Source organism: Leiobunum rupestre, chromosome 4 (genome assembly GCF_980474605.1).
Source record: "Leiobunum rupestre chromosome 4, qqLeiRupe1.1.hap1, whole genome shotgun sequence".
NCBI classification, from domain to species: Eukaryota; Metazoa; Arthropoda; class Arachnida; order Opiliones; family Sclerosomatidae; genus Leiobunum; species Leiobunum rupestre.
This window is the reverse complement of record NC_143387.1, coordinates 52,744,968-52,766,542: the sequence shown is the minus strand read 5'-3', so window position 1 is coordinate 52,766,542 and position 21,575 is coordinate 52,744,968. Positions and strand designations below refer to the sequence as shown.

The 21,575-nt window shown below is 37.2% G+C and overlaps 1 protein-coding gene across 1 annotated transcript in view; it reads left to right on the top strand.

Annotated features, from left to right (window-relative positions):
- LOC149948244 (uncharacterized) overlaps positions 1 to 21,575 on the top strand; it is a 67,483-nt gene that overhangs the window by 23,143 nt on the left and 22,765 nt on the right. Inside the window, exon 2 of the mRNA XM_090173216.1 lies at positions 21,187 to 21,249. Coding sequence (XP_090029342.1) covers positions 21,187 to 21,249 — 63 coding nt within the window. The remainder of the gene's footprint in view (positions 1 to 21,186; positions 21,250 to 21,575) is intronic.

The following is a 21,575-nucleotide window of genomic DNA, read 5'->3' as shown; positions in this document are numbered from 1 at the left end:
CACTTCAATCGTGAGTTCTACTTCATCGAAAACTGAAATGCACTTCAATCGCGAGTTTTTTTTCATCGAAAACTGAAATGCACTTCAATCGCGAGTTCTACTTCATCGAAAACTGAAATGCACTTCAATCGCGAGTTCTTTTTCATCGAAAACTGAAATGCACTTCAATCACGAGTTCTTTTTCATCGAAAACTGAAATGCACTTCAATCGCGAGTTCTTTTTCATCGAAAACTGAAATGCACTTCAATCGCGAGTTCTTTTTCATCGAAAACTTAAATGCACTTCAATCGCGAGTTCTACTTCATCGAAAACTGAAATGCACTTCAATCGCGAGTTCTACTTCATCGAAAACTGAAATGCACTTCAATCGCGAGTTCTACTTCATCGAGAACTGAAATGCACTTCAATCGCGAGTTCTACTTCATCGAAAACTGAAATGCACTTCAATCGCGAGTTCTACTTCATCGAAAACTGAAATGCACTTCAATCGCGAGTTCTACTTCATCGAAAACTGAAATGCACTTCAATCGCGAGTTCTACTTCATCGAAAACTGAAATGCACTTCAATCGCGAGTTCTTTTTCATCGAAAACTGAAATGCACTTCAATCACGAGTTCTTTTTCATCGAAAACTGAAATGCACTTCAATCGCGAGTTCTTTTTCATCGAAAACTGAAATGCACTTCAATCGCGAGTTCTTTTTCATCGAAAACTGAAATGCACTTCAATCGCGAGTTCTTTTTCATCGAAAACTGAAATGCACTTCAATCGCGAGTTCTACTTCATCGAAAACTGAAATGCACTTCAATCGCGAGTTCTTTTTCATCGAAAACTGAAATGCACTTCAATCGCGAGTTCTACTTCATCGAAAACTGAAATGCACTTCAATCGCGAGTTCTACTTCATCGAAAACTGAAATGCACTTCAATCGCGAGTTCTTTTTCATCGAAAACTTAAATGCACTTCAATCGCGAGTTCTACTTCATCGAAAACTGAAATGCACTTCAATCGCGAGTTCTTTTTCATCGAAAACTGAAATGCACTTCAATCACGAGTTCTTTTTCATCGAAAACTGAAATGCACTTCAATCGCGAGTTCTTTTTCATCGAAAACTGAAATGCACTTCAATCGCGAGTTCTTTTTCATCGAAAACTGAAATGCACTTCAATCGCGAGTTCTACTTCATCGAAAACTGAAATGCACTTCAATCGCGAGTTCTTTTTCATCGAAAACTGAAATGCACTTCAATCGCGAGTTCTACTTCATCGAAAACTGAAATGCACTTCAATCGCGAGTTCTACTTCATCGAGAACTGAAATGCACTTCAATCGCGAGTTCTACTTCATCGAAAACTGAAATGCACTTCAATCACGAGTTCTTTTTCATCGAAAACTGAAATGCACTTCAATCGCGAGTTCTTTTTCATCGAAAACTGAAATGCACTTCAATCGCGAGTTCTTTTTCATCGAAAACTGAAATGCACTTCAATCGCGAGTTCTACTTCATCGAAAACTGAAATGCACTTCAATCGCGAGTTCTTTTTCATCGAAAACTGAAATGCACTTCAATCGCGAGTTCTACTTCATCGAGAACTGAAATGCACTTCAATCGCGAGTTCTACTTCATCGAAAACTGAAATGCACTTCAATCGCGAGTTCTACTTCATCGAAAACAGAAATGCACTTCAATCGCGAGTTCTACTTCATCGAAAACTGAAATGCACTTCAATCGCGAGTTCTTTTTCATCGAAAACTTAAATGCACTTCAATCGCGAGTTCTACTTCATCGAAAACTGAAATGCACTTCAATCGCGAGTTCTTTTTCATCGAAAACTGAAATGCACTTCAATCACGAGTTCTTTTTCATCGAAAACTGAAATGCACTTCAATCGCGAGTTCTTTTTCATCGAAAACTGAAATGCACTTCAATCGCGAGTTCTTTTTCATCGAAAACTTAAATGCACTTCAATCGCGAGTTCTTTTTCATCGAAAACTGAAATGCACTTCAATCGCGAGTTCTACTTCATCGAAAACTGAAATGCACTTCAATCGCGAGTTCTTTTTCATCGAAAACTGAAATGCACTTCAATCGCGAGTTCTACTTCATCGAAAACTGAAATGCACTTCAATCGCGAGTTCTACTTCATCGAAAACTGAAATGCACTTCAATCGCGAGTTCTTTTTCATCGAAAACTTAAATGCACTTCAATCGCGAGTTCTACTTCATCGAAAACTGAAATGCACTTCAATCGCGAGTTCTTTTTCATCGAAAACTGAAATGCACTTCAATCACGAGTTCTTTTTCATCGAAAACTGAAATGCACTTCAATCGCGAGTTATTTTTCATCGAAAACTGAAATGCACTTCAATCGCGAGTTCTTTTTCATCGAAAACTGAAATGCACTTCAATCGCGAGTTCTTTTTCATCGAAAACTTAAATGCACTTCAATCGCGAGTTCTTTTTCATCGAAAACTGAAATGCACTTCAATCGCGAGTTCTACTTCATCGAAAACTGAAATGCACTTCAATCGCGAGTTCTTTTTCATCGAAAACTGAAATGCACTTCAATCGCGAGTTCTACTTCATCGAAAACTGAAATGCACTTCAATCGCGAGTTCTACTTCATCGAAAACTGAAATGCACTTCAATCGCGAGTTCTTTTTCATCGAAAACTTAAATGCACTTCAATCGCGAGTTCTACTTCATCGAAAACTGAAATGCACTTCAATCGCGAGTTCTTTTTCATCGAAAACTGAAATGCACTTCAATCACGAGTTCTTTTTCATCGAAAACTGAAATGCACTTCAATCGCGAGTTATTTTTCATCGAAAACTGAAATGCACTTCAATCGCGAGTTCTTTTTCATCGAAAACTGAAATGCACTTCAATCGCGAGTTCTACTTCATCGAAAACTGAAATGCACTTCAATCGCGAGTTCTTTTTCATCGAAAACTGAAATGCACTTCAATCGCGAGTTCTACTTCATCGAAAACTGAAATGCACTTCAATCGCGAGTTCTACTTCATCGAAAACTGAAATGCACTTCTATCGCGAGTTCTACTTCATCGAAAACTGAAATGCACTTCAATCGCGAGTTCTACTTCATCGAAAACTGAAATGCACTTCAATCGCGAGTTCTACTTCATCGAAAACTGAAATGCACTTCAATCGCGAGTTCTTTTTCATCGAAAACTTAAATGCACTTCAATCGCGAGTTCTACTTCATCGAAAACTGAAATGCACTTCAATCGCGAGTTCTTTTTCATCGAAAACTGAAATGCACTTCAATCACGAGTTCTTTTCATCGAAAACTGAAATGCACTTCAATCGCGAGTTCTTTTTCATCGAAAACTGAAATGCACTTCAATCGCGAGTTCTTTTTCATCGAAAACTTAAATGCACTTCAATCGCGAGTTCTACTTCATCGAAAACTGAAATGCACTTCAATCGCGAGTTCTACTTCATCGAAAACTGAAATGCACTTCAATCGCGAGTTCTTTTTCATCGAAAACTGAAATGCACTTCAATCGCGAGTTCTACTTCATCGAAAACTGAAATGCACTTCAATCGCGAGTTCTTTTTCATCGAAAACTGAAATGCACTTCAATCGCGAGTTCTACTTCATCGAAAACTGAAATGCACTTCAATCGCGAGTTCTACTTCATCGAAAACTGAAATGCACTTCAATCGCGAGTTCTTTTTCATCGAAAACTTAAATGCACTTCAATCGCGAGTTCTACTTGAACGAAAACTTAAGTGCACTTCAATCGCAAGTTCTACTTGAACGAAAACTTAAATGCACTTCAATCGTGAGTTCTACTTCATCGAAAACTGAAATGCACTTCAATCGCGAGTTTTTTTTCATCGAAAACTGAAATGCACTTCAATCGCGAGTTCTACTTGAACGAAAACTTAAATGCACTTCAATCACGAGTTCTACTGTATCCAAAAAATAAATAAATAATATATAAATAATAATAGCTGAAAATGAAGAAAATCGGATTTATCTAAAAAGTGATTGCGATTTAATCGATTGCAATCGTGACGTTAAAGGCTACTGCACGGTATATTTTTTCCGATTGCGATTCCAACGATTGCAATCGTGACGTCAGAGGCTGTTATACGGTTATTTCTTGGCTTTTACGTTTCCATTCGTGCCGTCAAACGAAGATGGCGACGGCTCTAAATCGAAAAAAAGGCAAATGGATATTTTCTTTTTAAATTAGCAAATGATGAGGAGTTTGAAGAAGGTTTAATTCAATTACACGGCCAAGGAAATTTGAAGTTTATAAAAAGATCAACAGCTGGGCTTGCGGTTTTATTGGAAAACTCTAGGTATAAACCAAGGCTTATACCCAGTGGTGGCGCCAGGAATTTTCGCGAGGGTAGGCAAACCAAATAATTGGGCCCCCGACCCGGGACCCCCCTTTTCTCAACGAAATGCTTCAATAAAATAAAGTAGTGATGTACATGACGAACAAAAAAGTTCTAACAACAGTATTTACTAGGAGATACCTCAAAAATTTCTAAATAAATTATCGACAATTGTTTCATTGTTATTTATAAATAATTTTATCTCTTGGGACAATTTTGAGACCCTTTCTAGATCAATTTGGGGCCCCTTATAGGGTGATTTTGCGGCCCCTAAAAATTTTAAGGTAGGCAGTGGCCTACCTGGCCTACCCCCTAGCGCCGCCACTGCTTACACCCAATATGATTAGTAGAACTCGTAATTCCCAATTATACTCCTCATGATTTTAGAATGTCTGCCGAGGTAAAATTATTTACAATATCATTTATTGTTTTAAACTATTTTTATCTTCATTTTGGCATTATTTCAACTATACGGAAATCTTTTATCCGAAAAAAAAATGTTTATTTCAATCTCCATCGAAAAGAGAGTGCACCAGAATCCTTTCGCAGCGTAGGTGATAGATTTGATTTGTCAAAAGGAGATGCACACCTGGTGTTTTTGGAATTTGTAAATTTAATGAGCAGTAAACGAGACGTATATATCGTATGGCCTTCAAACATTGCAATGACAAAATCTGGTCAACACTGTGAGGAAAATACAAATTTCCTGGTGTTATTGCTGCTGGGGATGGGTTCCGTATTGATATAAAGGACCCTGTTAATGACAAAAATGCTTATTACAATAGACATAAAATACCATCAATATTATTGAAAGGTTATTTGTTTTATTATTAAGAAGTTATTTGTGGGATCAGGAACTTGTGATCATCGGCTCTTTTTCATTGACTGTTGTGTTGGATGGCCGCGATCGATGCATGATGCGCGAGTCTGGAGGAACAGTACATTGCATCAATATTTTATTGAAGGCAGAAAAATTATTCTTGATTATTATCACATATTAGGAGATTCAGCTTATCCAATAGACAATTTATCTTGACACCATATAAAAACAAAGCAAAAAAACTGCTGTTAAGAATACATATAATAAGCACCATAGTTCTTCAAGGCAAATGATTGAACGTTCTTTTGCACTTTTGAAAGGTCGATGGAGATGTCTGAAAGCTTTAGATATGTTATTAATAGGGGAAATGTCCGAAGTCATTATGGCTGCATGTGTTTTGAACAATTTTATCATATTGGAGGATACTGACGAAGATTTAGATTTTTTCATTGATGACTCAATTGTTAGTATTTGTCACTGCACCAGTTAATTCGGAAGTAGATAACCAAAACGCTCCTCAAGAAGCTAAAGAAAAAAGGGATAATATCGCCAATAACTTGAGAAATGTAGTAGATTATACCCTTTATTTGAAATCTTAAATCCAAATTAAAATATGTTCATAAAATTTTAGAAAACAAATTATTTCAGAAATGCTGCTAGCGTTTGGTCCATAATATCATTTATTTCTCCATTATCCAATTTTTTTCATCGAGACTTTTCAAAACTTCTTTTTGGAAATTATCCTTTTGTGCTTTTCTAAACTTGGGGGCTCTACACTCTTATTCAACTTCTTTTTTTTGGCCTTTTGCACAATTTTTGGGTCTTTAGTTTCAATAGGTGTGTCCAATAACACACTCAGCATTGATCCGCTTGGCGTTGATAAACTCGAAATAGATCCACTTATTACCGATGCACTGTATACTGATTTTACCAGATCACTAAAATTTCATTACTTTAGCTTACTAGATTTTGTTGATGAAAACATCAAATTGAGTTATTGAGTGATCTTCTCTAAAAAATCGAGGGGCTAACCACTCTTAGAAAATCTGTACACCGGATTACGCTTAGATTACCACTGTCAAAGGCAGGGACTTCAAAGATTACGCGTAATCCCATTAGTACAGTCAAAGGTACGGCTCTGTACACCGATTACGCGGAGTGATCAGCCCCTCGTAAAAAATATGATCGCTCAGTATTAGAGGACTTAATTTTACCATTTTTGAAACTATAATTATTATACCAAATTTATGTAAATTCTAATGTGTACCTTTGTTTTAGATACCGGAAATTTTATAACACCATCCTCATGTGATACAGTGTATCCATGTTCTTCCATTTTACTTGAGATTTTCTTACCGTATCAAATTCTTCTTTGTGCGACTTATACAAAACGATTAGAAGTAAATATTTTTGGTATTCCAATTAAATTCTGGAAAAATGCAAGAAAAGTTATTACACATTTAGATTTTGGAATAATCGTCTAAAGTTACTTGGAGAGTAAAGTCCATGTTACCACTTCTTAATGTTACTGTTACAAATTCTTCCATAATCAATTTTTTTACACTTTACGCGTGTTTCCAATAAAATAAACTTTTTGCGATGGGTATCGGGACGTCAAAACCGGAAACGTTGAAAACCGTTTTTCCGATTCTCATCTAAGAGCAGTTTTTTTCGCTATTGAACGTAGCCCAGGTCTAAGTCTAAACCACCCGAATTTCATCGAATTTTACGTCTACATATTTAATCCTCAAAAGAAATGTATTTTTAAGGAATTCCTCTGATAAAATATGTTTCGACGAATAAACATCAGCTTAGATGAAAATTCATAATAGGCGGTTAAATAAACCCCTCTCTGACTGTCTTGCCCCCCCTGTTGAAAAATGCTGCCAGATCCATGCATAGAAAATTCTTAGCTTCGGCAGTATAAAGAGAAACCATAGACAAACCCGTTATAAGTCCAGTCGCAGCAGCACAAACTCTATAATCGGCGATGGGTGGTCTTTTATTTAAACGCCTATTAATGAAGTATCCATAAAATATTGCGAACACAAGTGAGTCTTGCTTTTTGTATTCGAATATTTTCGTGCCTCAATAATGTAACGATCGAAATATCGTAATGCCAAGTCGAAATACTTATCAAAATAGAATACTTAATTAATAATTGTTTTAATTTATAATAAGACTAACGCTTTCAACAGCGATAAGTCATCTGGTACTTTGATAACACGTAGGCTTTTTCAACTGTATCGTAATCAAATCAATAGCCGTTTAATTATTGGATTTTCAAATTAAAATCTGATCAGTTAACGTATTGGGATAAGGTTTACTGATTTTATCTGATTAGATAAGATATAAGATATTAGAAATTCGAATCACGATTGTACTTATAAATGAACATTATAACAAGTTGGCTAGCCAAAATATACCTCTCCTCGGAAGAATTGTCCCTAGTGGTATTAATTTCTCGAGACGACCGCAATTCAGAGTTATTTACTTAAAACGTAATCCCGGTTCAATCCCGCCCGGTATAAAATATTAATTTTAACTAAAATAATTGAGACGAAACCACGGAGTTTAATTCATTTATAATAATATAAACAAGTTCACCAAAATAAAAAAATCGCCGTATCATAACGGTTCCTTTACTTCAATATTTTGCCTGTGATGTGTTTTGTTTCAGGGAAAACAGTAGCTCGGCGGTAAAACATCTGCTCAGTAATACAACAACCTGGGTTCGATTCTTCGTCCTGATCGTATTTTACAAATAAATTATTAATTCATAAATTAGTTATAAAATTATAAATTTAATATAAACTCAGTTCATAAATATTTACAAGATTAAATCAACATTATTTCATTCGTAAAAAAACCAGATTAGGCCTTCATAAATTCATTCATAAAAGAATTCAAGACTTTATTACTTTATTACGATGAGTGTCTTATTTTTAGTGAAGCTAAGCAGCTATCGGTGGTTCTGTGGTAGAGCGCTCGACTGCCAAGCCGAATGGCCTGGGTTTGAAACCTGGGTGGCGCATTTGTTTTTAATCAATAGAGAAAACGCTAAATTAGAATTTCTTCGATGTAATAATTTCAATTTCAATTCTATTTCAATTAAGCCCAAATTTCGTACTCTATTAAATACGCTTCCGATAAAGCTGAAGGTCTAATTTTCAATGAAGCGTATCAAGTGTCGGTGGTTCTGTGGTAGAACGTCCGCCTGTCAAGCAGGTGGTCTCTGGTTCAAATCCCGCGATCGCAAATTGATACTAAGACGAATACCGTAACCAATTGGTGGAAACCCTGCCATTAGAAGTTGAGAGGTTGCCATAACACTCAGCACTCGGGCCGTCCCAAACGCAATCGCAAATTTATCCGTTAACGCTTACCGTCACACGGTGGTTTTGCTAACCTTTAAACTGCTAAAACGGTTGTTCGACTGCGTACGCAGTGATTACTCTTCACGCGCACACGCACACGCACACGCACACGCACACGCACACGCACACGCACACGCACACGCACACGCACACGCACACGCACACGCACGCTGGTTGTATAACAGGCTTATGTTGAATAGAGTCATCCGCGCTAGAAAACGCGTATGGTAAAGTGCAGGTGTGTATGCGCTAAAAAACCCAAAACGGTTTCAAAAAGTCACTCTATCTCGGACTCAAAGCGCCACGAAATCTTTGAATGTTGAGAGTGGAGCTAGATAGTATGTCCGAATCACTTGATGGAAGTGGAAAAGCCACCAGAAATTCGACCACAACTTTTTAAATGATTCTATGAATCTTTATACTATCTATTTTTTAATATTTGGCCAAAATTGTAAAGTTCGATTCGTGATTGTTGATTATTAAAATAACATTTTAAATTTGATTTTAAACATTTAGTTTAAAGTGTGACTGTTAATATTACATTTAATTAGATATTATTTAAATCAAGTGATCCGAAAAATCGAGTGATCCAAGTAACGCGATCACTTGAAAAACGATTAAAATATTCACAGCTAAAAATAAACCATGGACTGTACATATTAAAAGGGTAACCTAAAAAAATCCCTAAAACGCTTTTCCGTAACTACTTTGAACCTAAGCCGCGCGAGAGTTCTAATGTTGGGAGTAAACGAAATTTCACATCCTTTTTTCTCCTCCGCCGACCCTTAAAAATCCTTTACTTTCCCTCCGCTAGAGGGCCCTCAAAAGCAGACTGAAGGACCGCCTAAAAAAGGTCTGCTAAAATGAAGGTACGTAAGATTTTAAGACTTTTCCAAAGGAAAACGACTTCCTTCGGGGCTCCACAAAAAAGGGGGGATTTTGAATAAAAGGACGGCCGCCAGAGAGCGCGCGAGGAGTTATCGGCTGTAGAAGTATTCCAACCCCCTCTAGAGTCAAATCCACGATGCAGCGCACCTTTTCAAAGTTATTCGGACGAAAAATTCGTCAAAAGGTTGAAGAAAAAATGCAAAAAAGGAGTTTAAAAAGGCAGGCGCGTACCAAATTATGAAGTTAATGGATATTTTCTTTACTCGGCTTAATTACGAGGACAAATTAGCGAATTCGCCTCTTTTAACTTCGCATTCATTATTCACCCATGCTCTCTTCGTTGTAATTAGGACGTCTAAACTTTATATTTACGTAATTACAATTTCACTTTAAAGTTGAAATATAACGTTGTTTTGTTCGTTATCTCTAAAAAAAACCATTATCTAATTTGTTAGCAAAGGTGGCCGGTTTCAAAGTAAAATGGTTGTATCTTCAATTTCTTAAAAATAAAATGTGGATGTCAAAGAGGGCGGCATTTCAATTTTATTACATCGAATATGGGCGGTCTTTAAACTATACCAGGAATCCACACCTCTACTTGGAATACTTCTCGCGGTAGATTTTCGTCTCGATGTGTCTGACGGTTTTATTGACGTCACTTTTTTAACTTAACAAACGACAACGTGAGAGGGGAGCGCGCGCAGAGGGGATTTTTTCTCTCGTAGGCGGGGCCAAAGCCGTCAGAGTGATCTTACCATACGCGATACGCCAGGATAAGCATTCCAACTAGAGGTATGGATTTCTGACTATAGTATTACCTAAAAATATGTATTCTTTCACATTTACTAATACGTCAAAAAGGGCGGTTTTTCACGTCTACTACGTCAAATGGATCAGTCTTTCACATTTACTAATACGTCAAAAAGGGCGGTTTTTCACGTCTACTACGTCAAATGGATCAGTCTTTCACATTTACTAATACGTCAAAAAGGGCGGTTTTTCACGTCTACTACGTCAAATGGATCAGTCTTTCACATTTACTAATACGTCAAAAAGGGCGGTTTTTCACGTCTACTACGTCAAATGGATCAGTCTTTCACATTTACTAATACGTCAAAAAGGGCGGTTTTTCACGTCTACTACGTCAAATGGATCAGTCTTTCACATTTACTAATACGTCAAAAAGGGCGGTTTTTCACGTCTACTACGTCAAATGGATCAGTCTTTCACATTTACTAATACGTCAAAAAGGGCGGTTTTTCACGTCTACTACGTCAAATGGATCAGTCTTTCACATTTACTAATACGTCAAAAAGGGCGGTTTTTCACGTCTACTACGTCAAATGGATCAGTCTTTCACATTTACTAATACGTCAAAAAGGGTGTTTTTCACGTCGACTACGTCAAAGGGGGTAGTCTTCCACATTTACTAATACGTAAAAGAGGGCGGTTTTCACGTCTACTACGTCAAAGGGCAGTCTTTCACATTTATTAATACGTCAAAGAGGCCGGTCTCCCAAGTGTACTACTTCAAGGGGTTGGTCTTGTATTCGTAAAACCATAAGTGGCATAATTACCCTAATTGTGTCAGTAAGATAAATTTTACAATGATACCTTGTTTAACGGAAATGACGTAAATGACGTCACTTTTCCCAGTGACGAAATATACGTCACTTTATTCGGGGACGAAATTGGCGGGAACATTACAAAGACCACATAGGGCACTAGATCGGAATTCTCGAGTCCTACGTTTCTTTGGTCCGTGTAGAACAAGCTCTCATTGATGAATTTCTATGGGAAAGGCTCTTATTTTCACACTTACGGTAATTATGCCACTTATGGTAAAACGCATCGAAAACGAAAATATAAAACCGCTTGTCCTGGTTACAGCTGGGAGGCTATTTTCTAATTTATCTCGATCCCACTCTCGATGTCGACTCGAAGTCGATCTCGAAGGCGATCACTTCGATCGAGAAGTCATTTCTCGATAAACGCTATTCTATACTTCATCGAAATCGACTTCGAAGTGATACATCTCGACTCTCGACAAGCGAGTAGACCACGTGGGTTCTACATATTTCCGGTTGTAATCGCGCATAGGCTCTCTATTTTCCGACCAATAAGAATACACGATCACAAAAACAGCTGATTACAAACGCACATGCTTTATAGTTTAGAGAAAGGATATTTATTTTCATTGTAATACTGCAGTATATATTTAAAGTCCAAAGGATTTATTGTTTGGTAAAAAGTTTAGGTGTAAAGAATTGGTTGTGTTTTTTTAGTGAAATTTCTTTTATTAGCTTAGAACTATCTTCTATAAAGAAATAAATTAATCGCTGAACTAATTTTTTCAATGTCGGAGAGACAAAGTCGTGTTTCAGTTTCCCAGCAAGAGGAAATAGTGGAATTTTTGTCTCATCATGAACAATTCAAGCGACATTGAAAGTAAGAAAGACGGTTTGGGTAGTGGACTAGTGGTAGCTTTTTGGCAACACGGGAGAAGGGTGGGGGGAGGGAGTTAAAAAGAACTACCAGCTCGATGATTGGTTGAAACCTCTGTCGAAAGCGATCTCGTAAGCTTCGGACACGGCGAGATCGACTTCGAGAAGTCCATCGAATTCGAGTAGCATTTTTCGACAAATATTTTATAGAATAGCGTTTTTCGACATCTCGTGAGAACATATCTCGATCGAGAACTGCTTACAGAATAGGGCCCCAGGTCCGTTTCAGCTTTCATATCGCTAGTTTCATCAGTTGGTAAAATATTCCAAATTTCTTTAACTTTATCGTATAAGAGTTTCCGTAACTTATATTAGTTTCTCAATAAGGAACTAATTTCACTTACGGGACTAATTAAGGCCATGTATGCAATCTTTGGCCAACCGAGAATTCCATCAGAAACTCGAAAATCTTTTTTAATCGTGATAAATTAAAAATTACAATATCTTAACGAAGAGATAATGAGAAAAAATGGAGACACGTGGCCGAAGTGAAACGAGCTCGAGGAGAGGCGGTGCAGAGCGAAGCCCGGGAGACGGCGGACTGGGAGCCCGGGAAACTTATCGAGGTCATCATTTTGGCCGTCAGCGACATATTTCAAAGGCTGGCGTCACGGTGAAGCCGCCGCGAGGGCGATGGGTAAACACCGCGTCGAAAGGCCGGAGCCCATTTTATACCGATCGAGCCAGTCTTCGTAATTGAAATTCCAGCGCGAGAAAGCGTGAATATTGAAGAGACGCCGTCGGCGAAACTCGCTAAAAGTAGCGGACCTTCGTCGCTCAAAATTTGCTTTCTGGGAAAAGCATTGTTTTTCGACATTTTCCGAAATAGCCTCGTATAATGAACGTCGTGGCTCGCTGATTGCGTTTCAAAATGGAAAACCATTTTCCGAGTCAAGCGTCTAAGTTAGGTTTTTCTCATTTTAGTCGAATAATCTCATCGCGAAGAAAAATACGCGAACGGACCAGATTGCTTGGAATAATAATAATTTAAGAAATTATATTAATTTATAATTCTAATACTTAATTGTTTAGTAGCGTAGAACTTAAATTTGGTGAAATCAGAAATTATTGTAAGATGTATTACCATAAGTGTATAATATTAAAACATAAGTGTGACACTTCCTCATGTAAAAGTTTTAAGGCTTAGGTAATGGTACACTTGTTACTATATGCGTTTGTTAGTAAGTTTTGTAATAAATAAAAACTTCGTTATATTTGCATATATATATTAAAAGTTTTACTGAGAGCTATTCGCAAAACAGAGAACTGCATTACGGGCTTCGTCGCCGTTTTGCGTCCGCTTGCTTCCGCGTCACACGTAGCCTTTGACAGCGCCTCGCTACGGGGAAATGTTCTTCTTGCGATGACGCCACTCCATTACTAGCTCTCAGTAAAAAATTCCCCAAAGTGACAAACTTATGGAATAATCTTATAGACTTATGGTATTACGTATTTAAATCCGTTGAAAGCCAACATACTTACGTTACTTATGTTATTTATGGTATTAGTTATATTTATTTTTTAGCGACATCAAAATAAAACGTAAAAATTCATCAACGTGGGATTCGCGATTTTAAAGGGGAACGGCCAAGCTTTTCCAAATATGGCCTTATTTCCGTATCAAAAGATTAACAAGACGTTCAATATACTAACACGTACCTTTTTTTGTCTTGAAAAAATAGCTTTTCGCCCAAAAAGTTAAAACGAAAAATAAAGCCAGGTGTTTGGGTTTGAATTTTCGCCGCCATCTTAGGGGCTGCCGCCAGCGCCCCTGACCCCGTATGAGCGATTTGCGAACTATCCTAACTTTTAAAATCGCGCAATTTAGGCTTAGGTCTCTCATAACTGGAACGCGCCGCGCGTGCAAAACATATTTTTTGCGTCTTCAGCAGCGCGCTTTTACGTTGTTTTTCTGTCTCACCGACTTCTCACCAGGTGTCGCGGCAGACGCGCGCTTTTCGCTTTTCCAAAAAAGAAAATCGCTTCGGTTTCCTCAAACTGTCGTCTTCTTTGGCGATTGAAGGCCACGCCGATGACGAAATTCGGCCATGATGGCGGTGGATCGTCTCCATTGGTTTAAATAAATGCATTCTTACTGAACGATGTCGTCAGCGAAAATCTGGACGGTAATAATCAGGGCAAACGTAGTCTTCCTTAGAAATTCCAAATGTATATACACTCTTTTTCGCGGTCTATTCGACCCCTATTTTTGGCCGCCCGCTAGTCGGCCATTACCTGGAACCACCGGTGGGGGGTCTAGGCTCGGGTCTTTGGTCCCAGAATATGGAGAATGGGGGTTAAGGGGGGTAAACTCAACATGGACGCGCCCAGCAAAATTAAAAAAAAAAGAGTCTATAGTTTCCTGTTTATAATAAGACGGCTATTTTTCCAAAACCGCGTTCTCTATACTCCAGCTAAAAACGCCAAATTTGTTCGTGACACGATTTAGCCACTAGAGAAAATCACAACTAAGTAAGGGCATGAAGGATAAATAAGGTATGAAGATGTTTTTGATACGTGACGCTTGCGCCATCTACCGGATATACTCCCGTCATTCTCCTTTTTTCAAGATATATTTTAATGATGACGACTATTATTGAAAACTTGGAAAAATGGGAGAGCAGATGAAAAGTGCATAGCGCCATTTTGTCATCTCGCGGATAGTATAATTATAGCAGTGTTACTAACCACTTTATAAGAAATATGGCTCTCCTTTTCTTTACTACTAATCAGCAGGCCTAGGGGGCCATCCTTGGAAGGGACCCTCCAGTGACCTTAAGTACCGTTAACGAAGGCATGAAAATTTTAGAAATTGCAAGGTTGAACTGCGTTGAAGATTTTGTTTTACAATTACCAAAATTTACTATATTTCTAAAAAGGGGCCCAGGATCTCTAAGTCCGGCACTGCCAATCAGGGATAAGAATGTGTTAAAACAAGTCGGCCTTAATAGAAATTCCACATCGTATGTTTTAAACTACTTCCCCAGGCATGTTCAAAACACTATACTTCTAATTTTACAAAATCTCAAAGGGAAACCAATTAAGTATCGTGTAAAACCGCGTACAGCGTCATTGAGTACTTAATGGTATTATGTTACTTATTATTGTACGTTACACAGCTTCACTTAGTATCACACTTATGTATATTGTTACTTATGATGGTACGTTACACAGCTTCATTTAGTGTCATACTTATGTATATTGTTACTTCGGATTTTACTCCCGTCAGGCTATATGGTAGAGACGCAGAATATTTTGAAAATTAATATCCGAAAACATTTTACGGCCGAAAAATCAGTTCAATATTATAGACAGGGACGATAGTTTTCATACGTCTGGCAACGCTGCCCTCTTAAAGATTTCGCGCAAGCGCATTGATAAACCAAAAGGGGGGGGGGGGGTCAGAGGAAAACCATTAGAGACCAGAGAGAGTTCCAAAACAAATAAGGTATCTTCGGCCTCGCACGTAGAGAGGCCCGGAATCGAAACACCCTTCGAGTCTAGTTCTAAAAACATCATATTCACTCGACGCAGTCTCTAATGCTGTCGCGGAAAAAACTACTACTACTACATTTCGGTCTTAGCAATAGTTCCACCCGATATAGAAAGAGAGAGAGAGAGAGAGAGAGAGAGAGAGAGAGAGAGAGAGATATATATATATATATATATATATATATATATATATATATATATATATATATATATATATATATATATATATATATAGATATATACAGGGTGTAAACATGAATACGATCCAGTGCTAATAAGTCAAAATTTCATTTTGGTACTGATTGCAAATTTTCAGGTCACGTAGCTCGTGCAAGGGGGCATTTGAAACGGAAAATTTTAATGACCTTGAACCATGTCTTCAACGTCATTTAAAATTTATCTCGAGAACTATTAGAGATAAAAAGTTGATTTCAATTAGAAACGTGTTCCCGTAAAATTTTTGTCTAAATAGCTTTCGAAATACCTAATTGAGGGATTTTAGACAAAACAAGAAGGTTGTGATGAAATAATGTACCAGAGATCAGGCTGAAGGGATAATAACTCGAAAAGTACCCATAGTAGAGTATCAAAATTTGCTAGAAATTCTCATCTGGTAGGGGACTTTTAAATTTATAAACTTGGTCAAAGCTGTTTAGACTTAAAATGTGACGGAGAACACTTTTCTAATTGAAACCAACTTCGTATCGTTAATGGTTCTCGAGATACATTTTGAATGACCTTGAAGACATGGTTCAGGGTCATGAAAATTTCCGTTGTCAAGTTACCCCCGGCACGTTCTATATGTCCGGAAGATTTCAAATTCGTAGTTAAGACTCATTTTGAGTGATTAGCACTGGATCGTTTTTCGTTTACACCCTGTATATCGATGTGGAACCTAGGAGTAACAAACACAGCACCCCACACAAGGAGAACGCAGCTAGACTTTAAACACGCTAACACAGTGTTGTGTACAAATTTCATTGGACGAGCCTTTACGCTGAGCGTTTTACGGAAAGGGGGAAGACAATTTCCGAATTTTCCCCTTCCGACGGCAGCAGGCCCTAAAGCGTCTAACCAATGAAAACTGTACGCGAGAAAATCCACGACTTTTGACGGGTTGCGTTCTCCTTGTGTGGGGTGCTGCGTTTGTTGCTCCTAGCTGGAACTAAATCTTTGTTTAGTTGCTAATAAAAATATTACACCCCAAGAGTCTCTTGGGAATTTCAGTCGTCCTTTACCATTGCTACAGCGGAGGGATACAACGTGTAATTCCTCAAAAGAAACTTAAGTAGCCCTATACGAAGCGAGACTTATCGACTAGATAGTCAAGAACCGAGCAAAAATCTGAAATATATATCTTTTTCGCTAAATATTTGAGGGAACACCACCAGTTGAATCAGCATGTTCTAGACCAGAGTCGTTAAACCTTTCCAAAATCGACCAAAAAAAACCGTTCGAAGCATCAGCTTTTTCCGCCAGATGTCACCGGAACACACTGAAGTAGAAATATTAACTACGAAAGGTCTAATATTGCCGTCATTTTCTCGAAGAAGAGAAGGAAAAAACGAATTAAAAGGTTCGAAGTGGTAAAATGGAACTCGTAAACCGGCCACCAGATGACGCTCGCTAAAGTAATAAATTACGTACAAGCAGCTAAGTACGTGACCAAACTTTCTAGCAAAGTAAAGGAAAAACGAGTTAGACCAAGGCCTCGCTAAGGAAATCCGTCCGCGGGAAAAAAGAACGGCGCGCTGTTGTCTCCGGAGAACAATAATGCTTATCTAATTACGAAGTTTGCGTCCGAGGAGGAACACCGTAAAAACTAGGGATGTTCGAGTCCCGGTTTTTGGGAGGTGGAGTCCTACAATATTAGACTCGCTCAAATTCTCTAGTCCTGAAAATCCCAATTGAGTCTAAAATTTATGTTAGCGTTCAATTATTGTTCTAAAGTTATCCTATTTATTTAAATATTAAATTTAACAAAAATTAAACAAAAATTTAAACTATTAATTTATTCGCCATCTTTAAAAATGGCCGGCTAAGCTCCTTCAAGGAAACCCCCTATTAAGGGAAGTAAGAACCCGAGTTCTGGAAATTTACGAGCGCACCTATTTCGCGTGTTGAACGCCAATGCGCTGCCTTATTCCGTACGTTATACTCGCCCGTTCAAGTGAAATACATTTTGAACAAAGTTTTTCTTTGAACAATAAAATGCGTTATAATGGAGGTTAGTCAGGGAATACAGCACCGCTTATAAGATAACAGAGGTAAATTATACACGTATAAACGTGGAATGTCTATGGATCCATTGGAACCGGCCATGGACCAAGAATCTAAGGGGACTCACTATTCCCGATATTTTGACACGGTAGGTGTGGCCTAAATCGGAAGTGCCTCAAGATTTCTGTTCAACTATCACTACGAGAGGCTTAGGCGGGGCTAAGGCGACAGCACGTGCGAGAAAGTTGTTCAGAAATGAAATGGATTCCAGTGAATTTGATAAAAAAACCTCAGCCATACGCGGCTTACTGGTTAATTTTACTTAGCACAATGGTTAATTACCATTACTTAAACTTTTAAAGAACCAAATTTCAATAATAAAAGGTCTAAAACTTACTAAGCCTAATCATTTAACCGCCCACAACGGCGCCATTTTGTCAAAATTGAACAAAAATTAATTATCGTGATTTTCCGATTTAAAGCCTGAACTATGAGTCCACTTAGATTCTTGACCTATGGTAGGGCATAAACTACGTCGAATATAAGACGTCACGCGTATTTTTAAACTCATTGGCTGGCCCCCGTCGCTACCAAACAGCGCCGAACAGCGCCATTGAAAGAAAATTAAAGGGAATATAACCTCAGGTATTTGATGTGGAACACCCACGTTTGCAGCTAGGGCCGCTCTGGCTTTTGGCTTTAGAAATGTTTGGCGCCACTGTACAGGGAAATTTGAAAAATTGAAGGGGTCTTCCTTAAAGATTGCTTTGCAGGTTATATTCCCTTAAAGGCCACTCCTTAGGAAAATAGACTGTATTTAACAAAGCCCCGATCACGGGTTCTCTTTTATTTTATTTTATTATTATTACCCATGGGAAATTGAAAACACTCTCAAAAGTAAAAAAATAGCATTTACTTCGTAAAAGTAATTTTTGGCTAGTATTTAACCACAATGTATTTTCTTCCATTTTGTCCAGTAAAAATACTATTTCTCCAGTAACGATTAACAAATTTAGCGAATATAAAATTTTAAAATGAACAGCATAATTTTAATTTTTGAACACTAAACGAGAGTAAAATGCTAAATATTACTAGGGCAATATTTTATTGAAAAATGAGCTTATAAAAAAAACAAAATTAAGCAAAGTATTAAGATAAGTAATTTATTTCTAAATAAATCTTGGAAAAATCGAACTGTTCGATATTTAAAGGCAAATATTGTATTTCGATCAGATCTGTTTAAAGTTACAGAAAAAATATGACTGACTCGTGAGTTAGGAGGGCGTTTTTGGTTTTGGCTGGTCTACCCCATTTTATTTTTTCAACGTATTTGAATCTAATTGCGAATCCTAAAATATGTTTACAAAAATATGTTTTAAGGAACTTTGGGCATGAACATTGAACAACGGCCATTTTTGTAATCATCCGTTGAGGGTAGATACATTTTCTAAAAGATGTCGTTTTAATTCTAAAGACATCGAAATCTTTGTAGCTCGTAGCTAAATTTTCCAGTTGAGCTTCTCACGAATTTGCTGCTCGAATTAAAAATTATCTTTGAATCTAAGTTGGTACGAGCTTTTCTTTTTTATTCAATCATCCCCATTTTTGCAAAGACATTTTGGTAAGCGTTCCGAATGCTAGGTGCAGCGTCAGCGATCAGAACTGTGGGTCTCAAATCGTGGTCAAAAAGCTTCTTCAGGCTAGTCGCTAAACTACGGAAGATAAACTCAATTGATCATTTGTACAAATAGCAATTGTGAACAAATGAAATTTGCGATTTCGATCTGTGGTTCCTACGAATAGAACTGGAAATCCCCGCCAAACTAATTTGTACGTAGCATCCACGTGTAAAAACGTGTAATTTGCAAAATAATTTTGTTTGATACCATAAGCCAAAATCTGCCATCATCAGCGTCATCCGTAAAGTAGTCCAAAACGAACGGCTTAGAGATTTCTTCCGGAACAGCACTGTGTTCCCGAAGTCACTTAGCGAGTTGCCAAGTTCCCCTAAGCTTATTTGAGATGGTCCGTACGTTTTTTCTTTAAATTAACCAAAACGTTATTCACCTGTCGAAGGCTTGGTGGATTCGAGTGGTTTTTCGCGAGATTTAATAAACAAAACTAGAATATAACTTTTTCACTTCTTCGTTCATTCCAAATCCAGTCTTAGTTTTAATGACGTATGGTCTATGTCTGTCCTGAACATCACTAACGCAATTAAACACTAACTTGATGGAAGACGCGTACTGGTCAGCTCGTGATTTCACTTTTTTGCACCGATAATTCTTAGCGACACCTTCTTCATTGGTATTTGAATACGCGAAACCCCAAGTACCTTTGAGTTTTAAAGGATTTTCGGCCGATTTTTTGTTGTCGAAATAATTCGCAAACACACAATTTTTTTATATTTTTTTGGCTCTTTTCTTGGGCCGTATTTCCTCCACTTCATCAAATGGGTCAAAAATTGGGAGGTCTGTCGTTTCCAAAGCTAAAGCGCCAATGATTGTTCGTACTGGATAAGAAATAATATAATACCTATCAAAAATATATTTTACTGGACAACAATATATTTTACTGGGCAAAAATATATTTTACTAGGCAAATAATATAATGCTTATCAAAAATATATTTTACTGGACCAAAATATATTTTACCGGGCAAATAATATAATACTTATCAAAAATATATTTTACTGGACCAAAATATATTTTACCGGGAAAATAATATAATGCTTATCAAAAATATATTTTACTGGACCAAAATATATTATACCGGGCAAATAATATAATACTTATCAAAAATATATTTTACTGGACCAAAATATATTTTACCGGGCAAATAATATAATGCTTATCAAAAATATATTTTACTGGACCAAAATATATTATACCGGGCAAATAATATAATACTTACAAAAATATATTTTATTGGACAAACCGATTTTTTACTATACAAAAAAATACTTGTCAATTAGTATTTTTACTTATCAAATAATTTGTCGCGATAATGTTTGAGTCATAACGTAAACTTTTAATTTATAAATTTTCGAATTTCAAAGCTAAAAACCGGCTATGCGGAAATATAATGGGCTCTTGAAAAAACGTAAGAACGTAAATGTGTAAATGCACTGGAGGTTACAATAGGCCTTTCAATAAAATAAGCTACGCCTGCTGAACTAGTTTTTATGTAGCTCTTTCGTCACGAAATACGTAGAAGTTCAGTTCAGTTTATGCTTAAAAACAGGGTGCCTCGTCGAAATTACTCTTATGACCAGGGCTTTTCGTAGTAAAACGTCATCGATACGTCATCCATGACGCAGCAGCAACATCAAAACAAGAAAGAAAATGATACTTTATAGAAAAGCTTATTACATTTTAAACAAGAAAGCTTCAGTGTGCTTTTCGGATATGGTTTGAAAACCGATATTTTCTAAACATTTTTTAAATTTAACTTTTGTTATCAATATAGATGTACAGATTGAATTGAATTTAATGTTAATTATCTGTTGCAGGTTCTAATTTGGTCGGACGATTCACAACATCAGTCAAAAAATTCGTCCAGGAAGTAGAAAGTGGTAAGTATTCGACTTTTTGCAACGGATTATATTTGATCAGAGTTATTCAGAGATGGCGCCAACTTTTATTTTATTTTTTCCGCGAGTGAAAACAGAGATACGAGGCTTAGAAGAAGAGAAATTGGCCGAGTCTACCTTCCTTTACCTTTTTACTTTTCCATAAACATATATGAAAAATTTGGCCGTTCTTGACAGGACGCGGATGGTCAATTTCAAAAGCAGCTACTCGAGTCTCCGTCGATCGATAAAATATGCTCGAGTTTAGATTTGAGGCAGTTTTTTTTTCAAATACTTTATTTTATTTTTTTGCCGATTTTAGTTCCCAA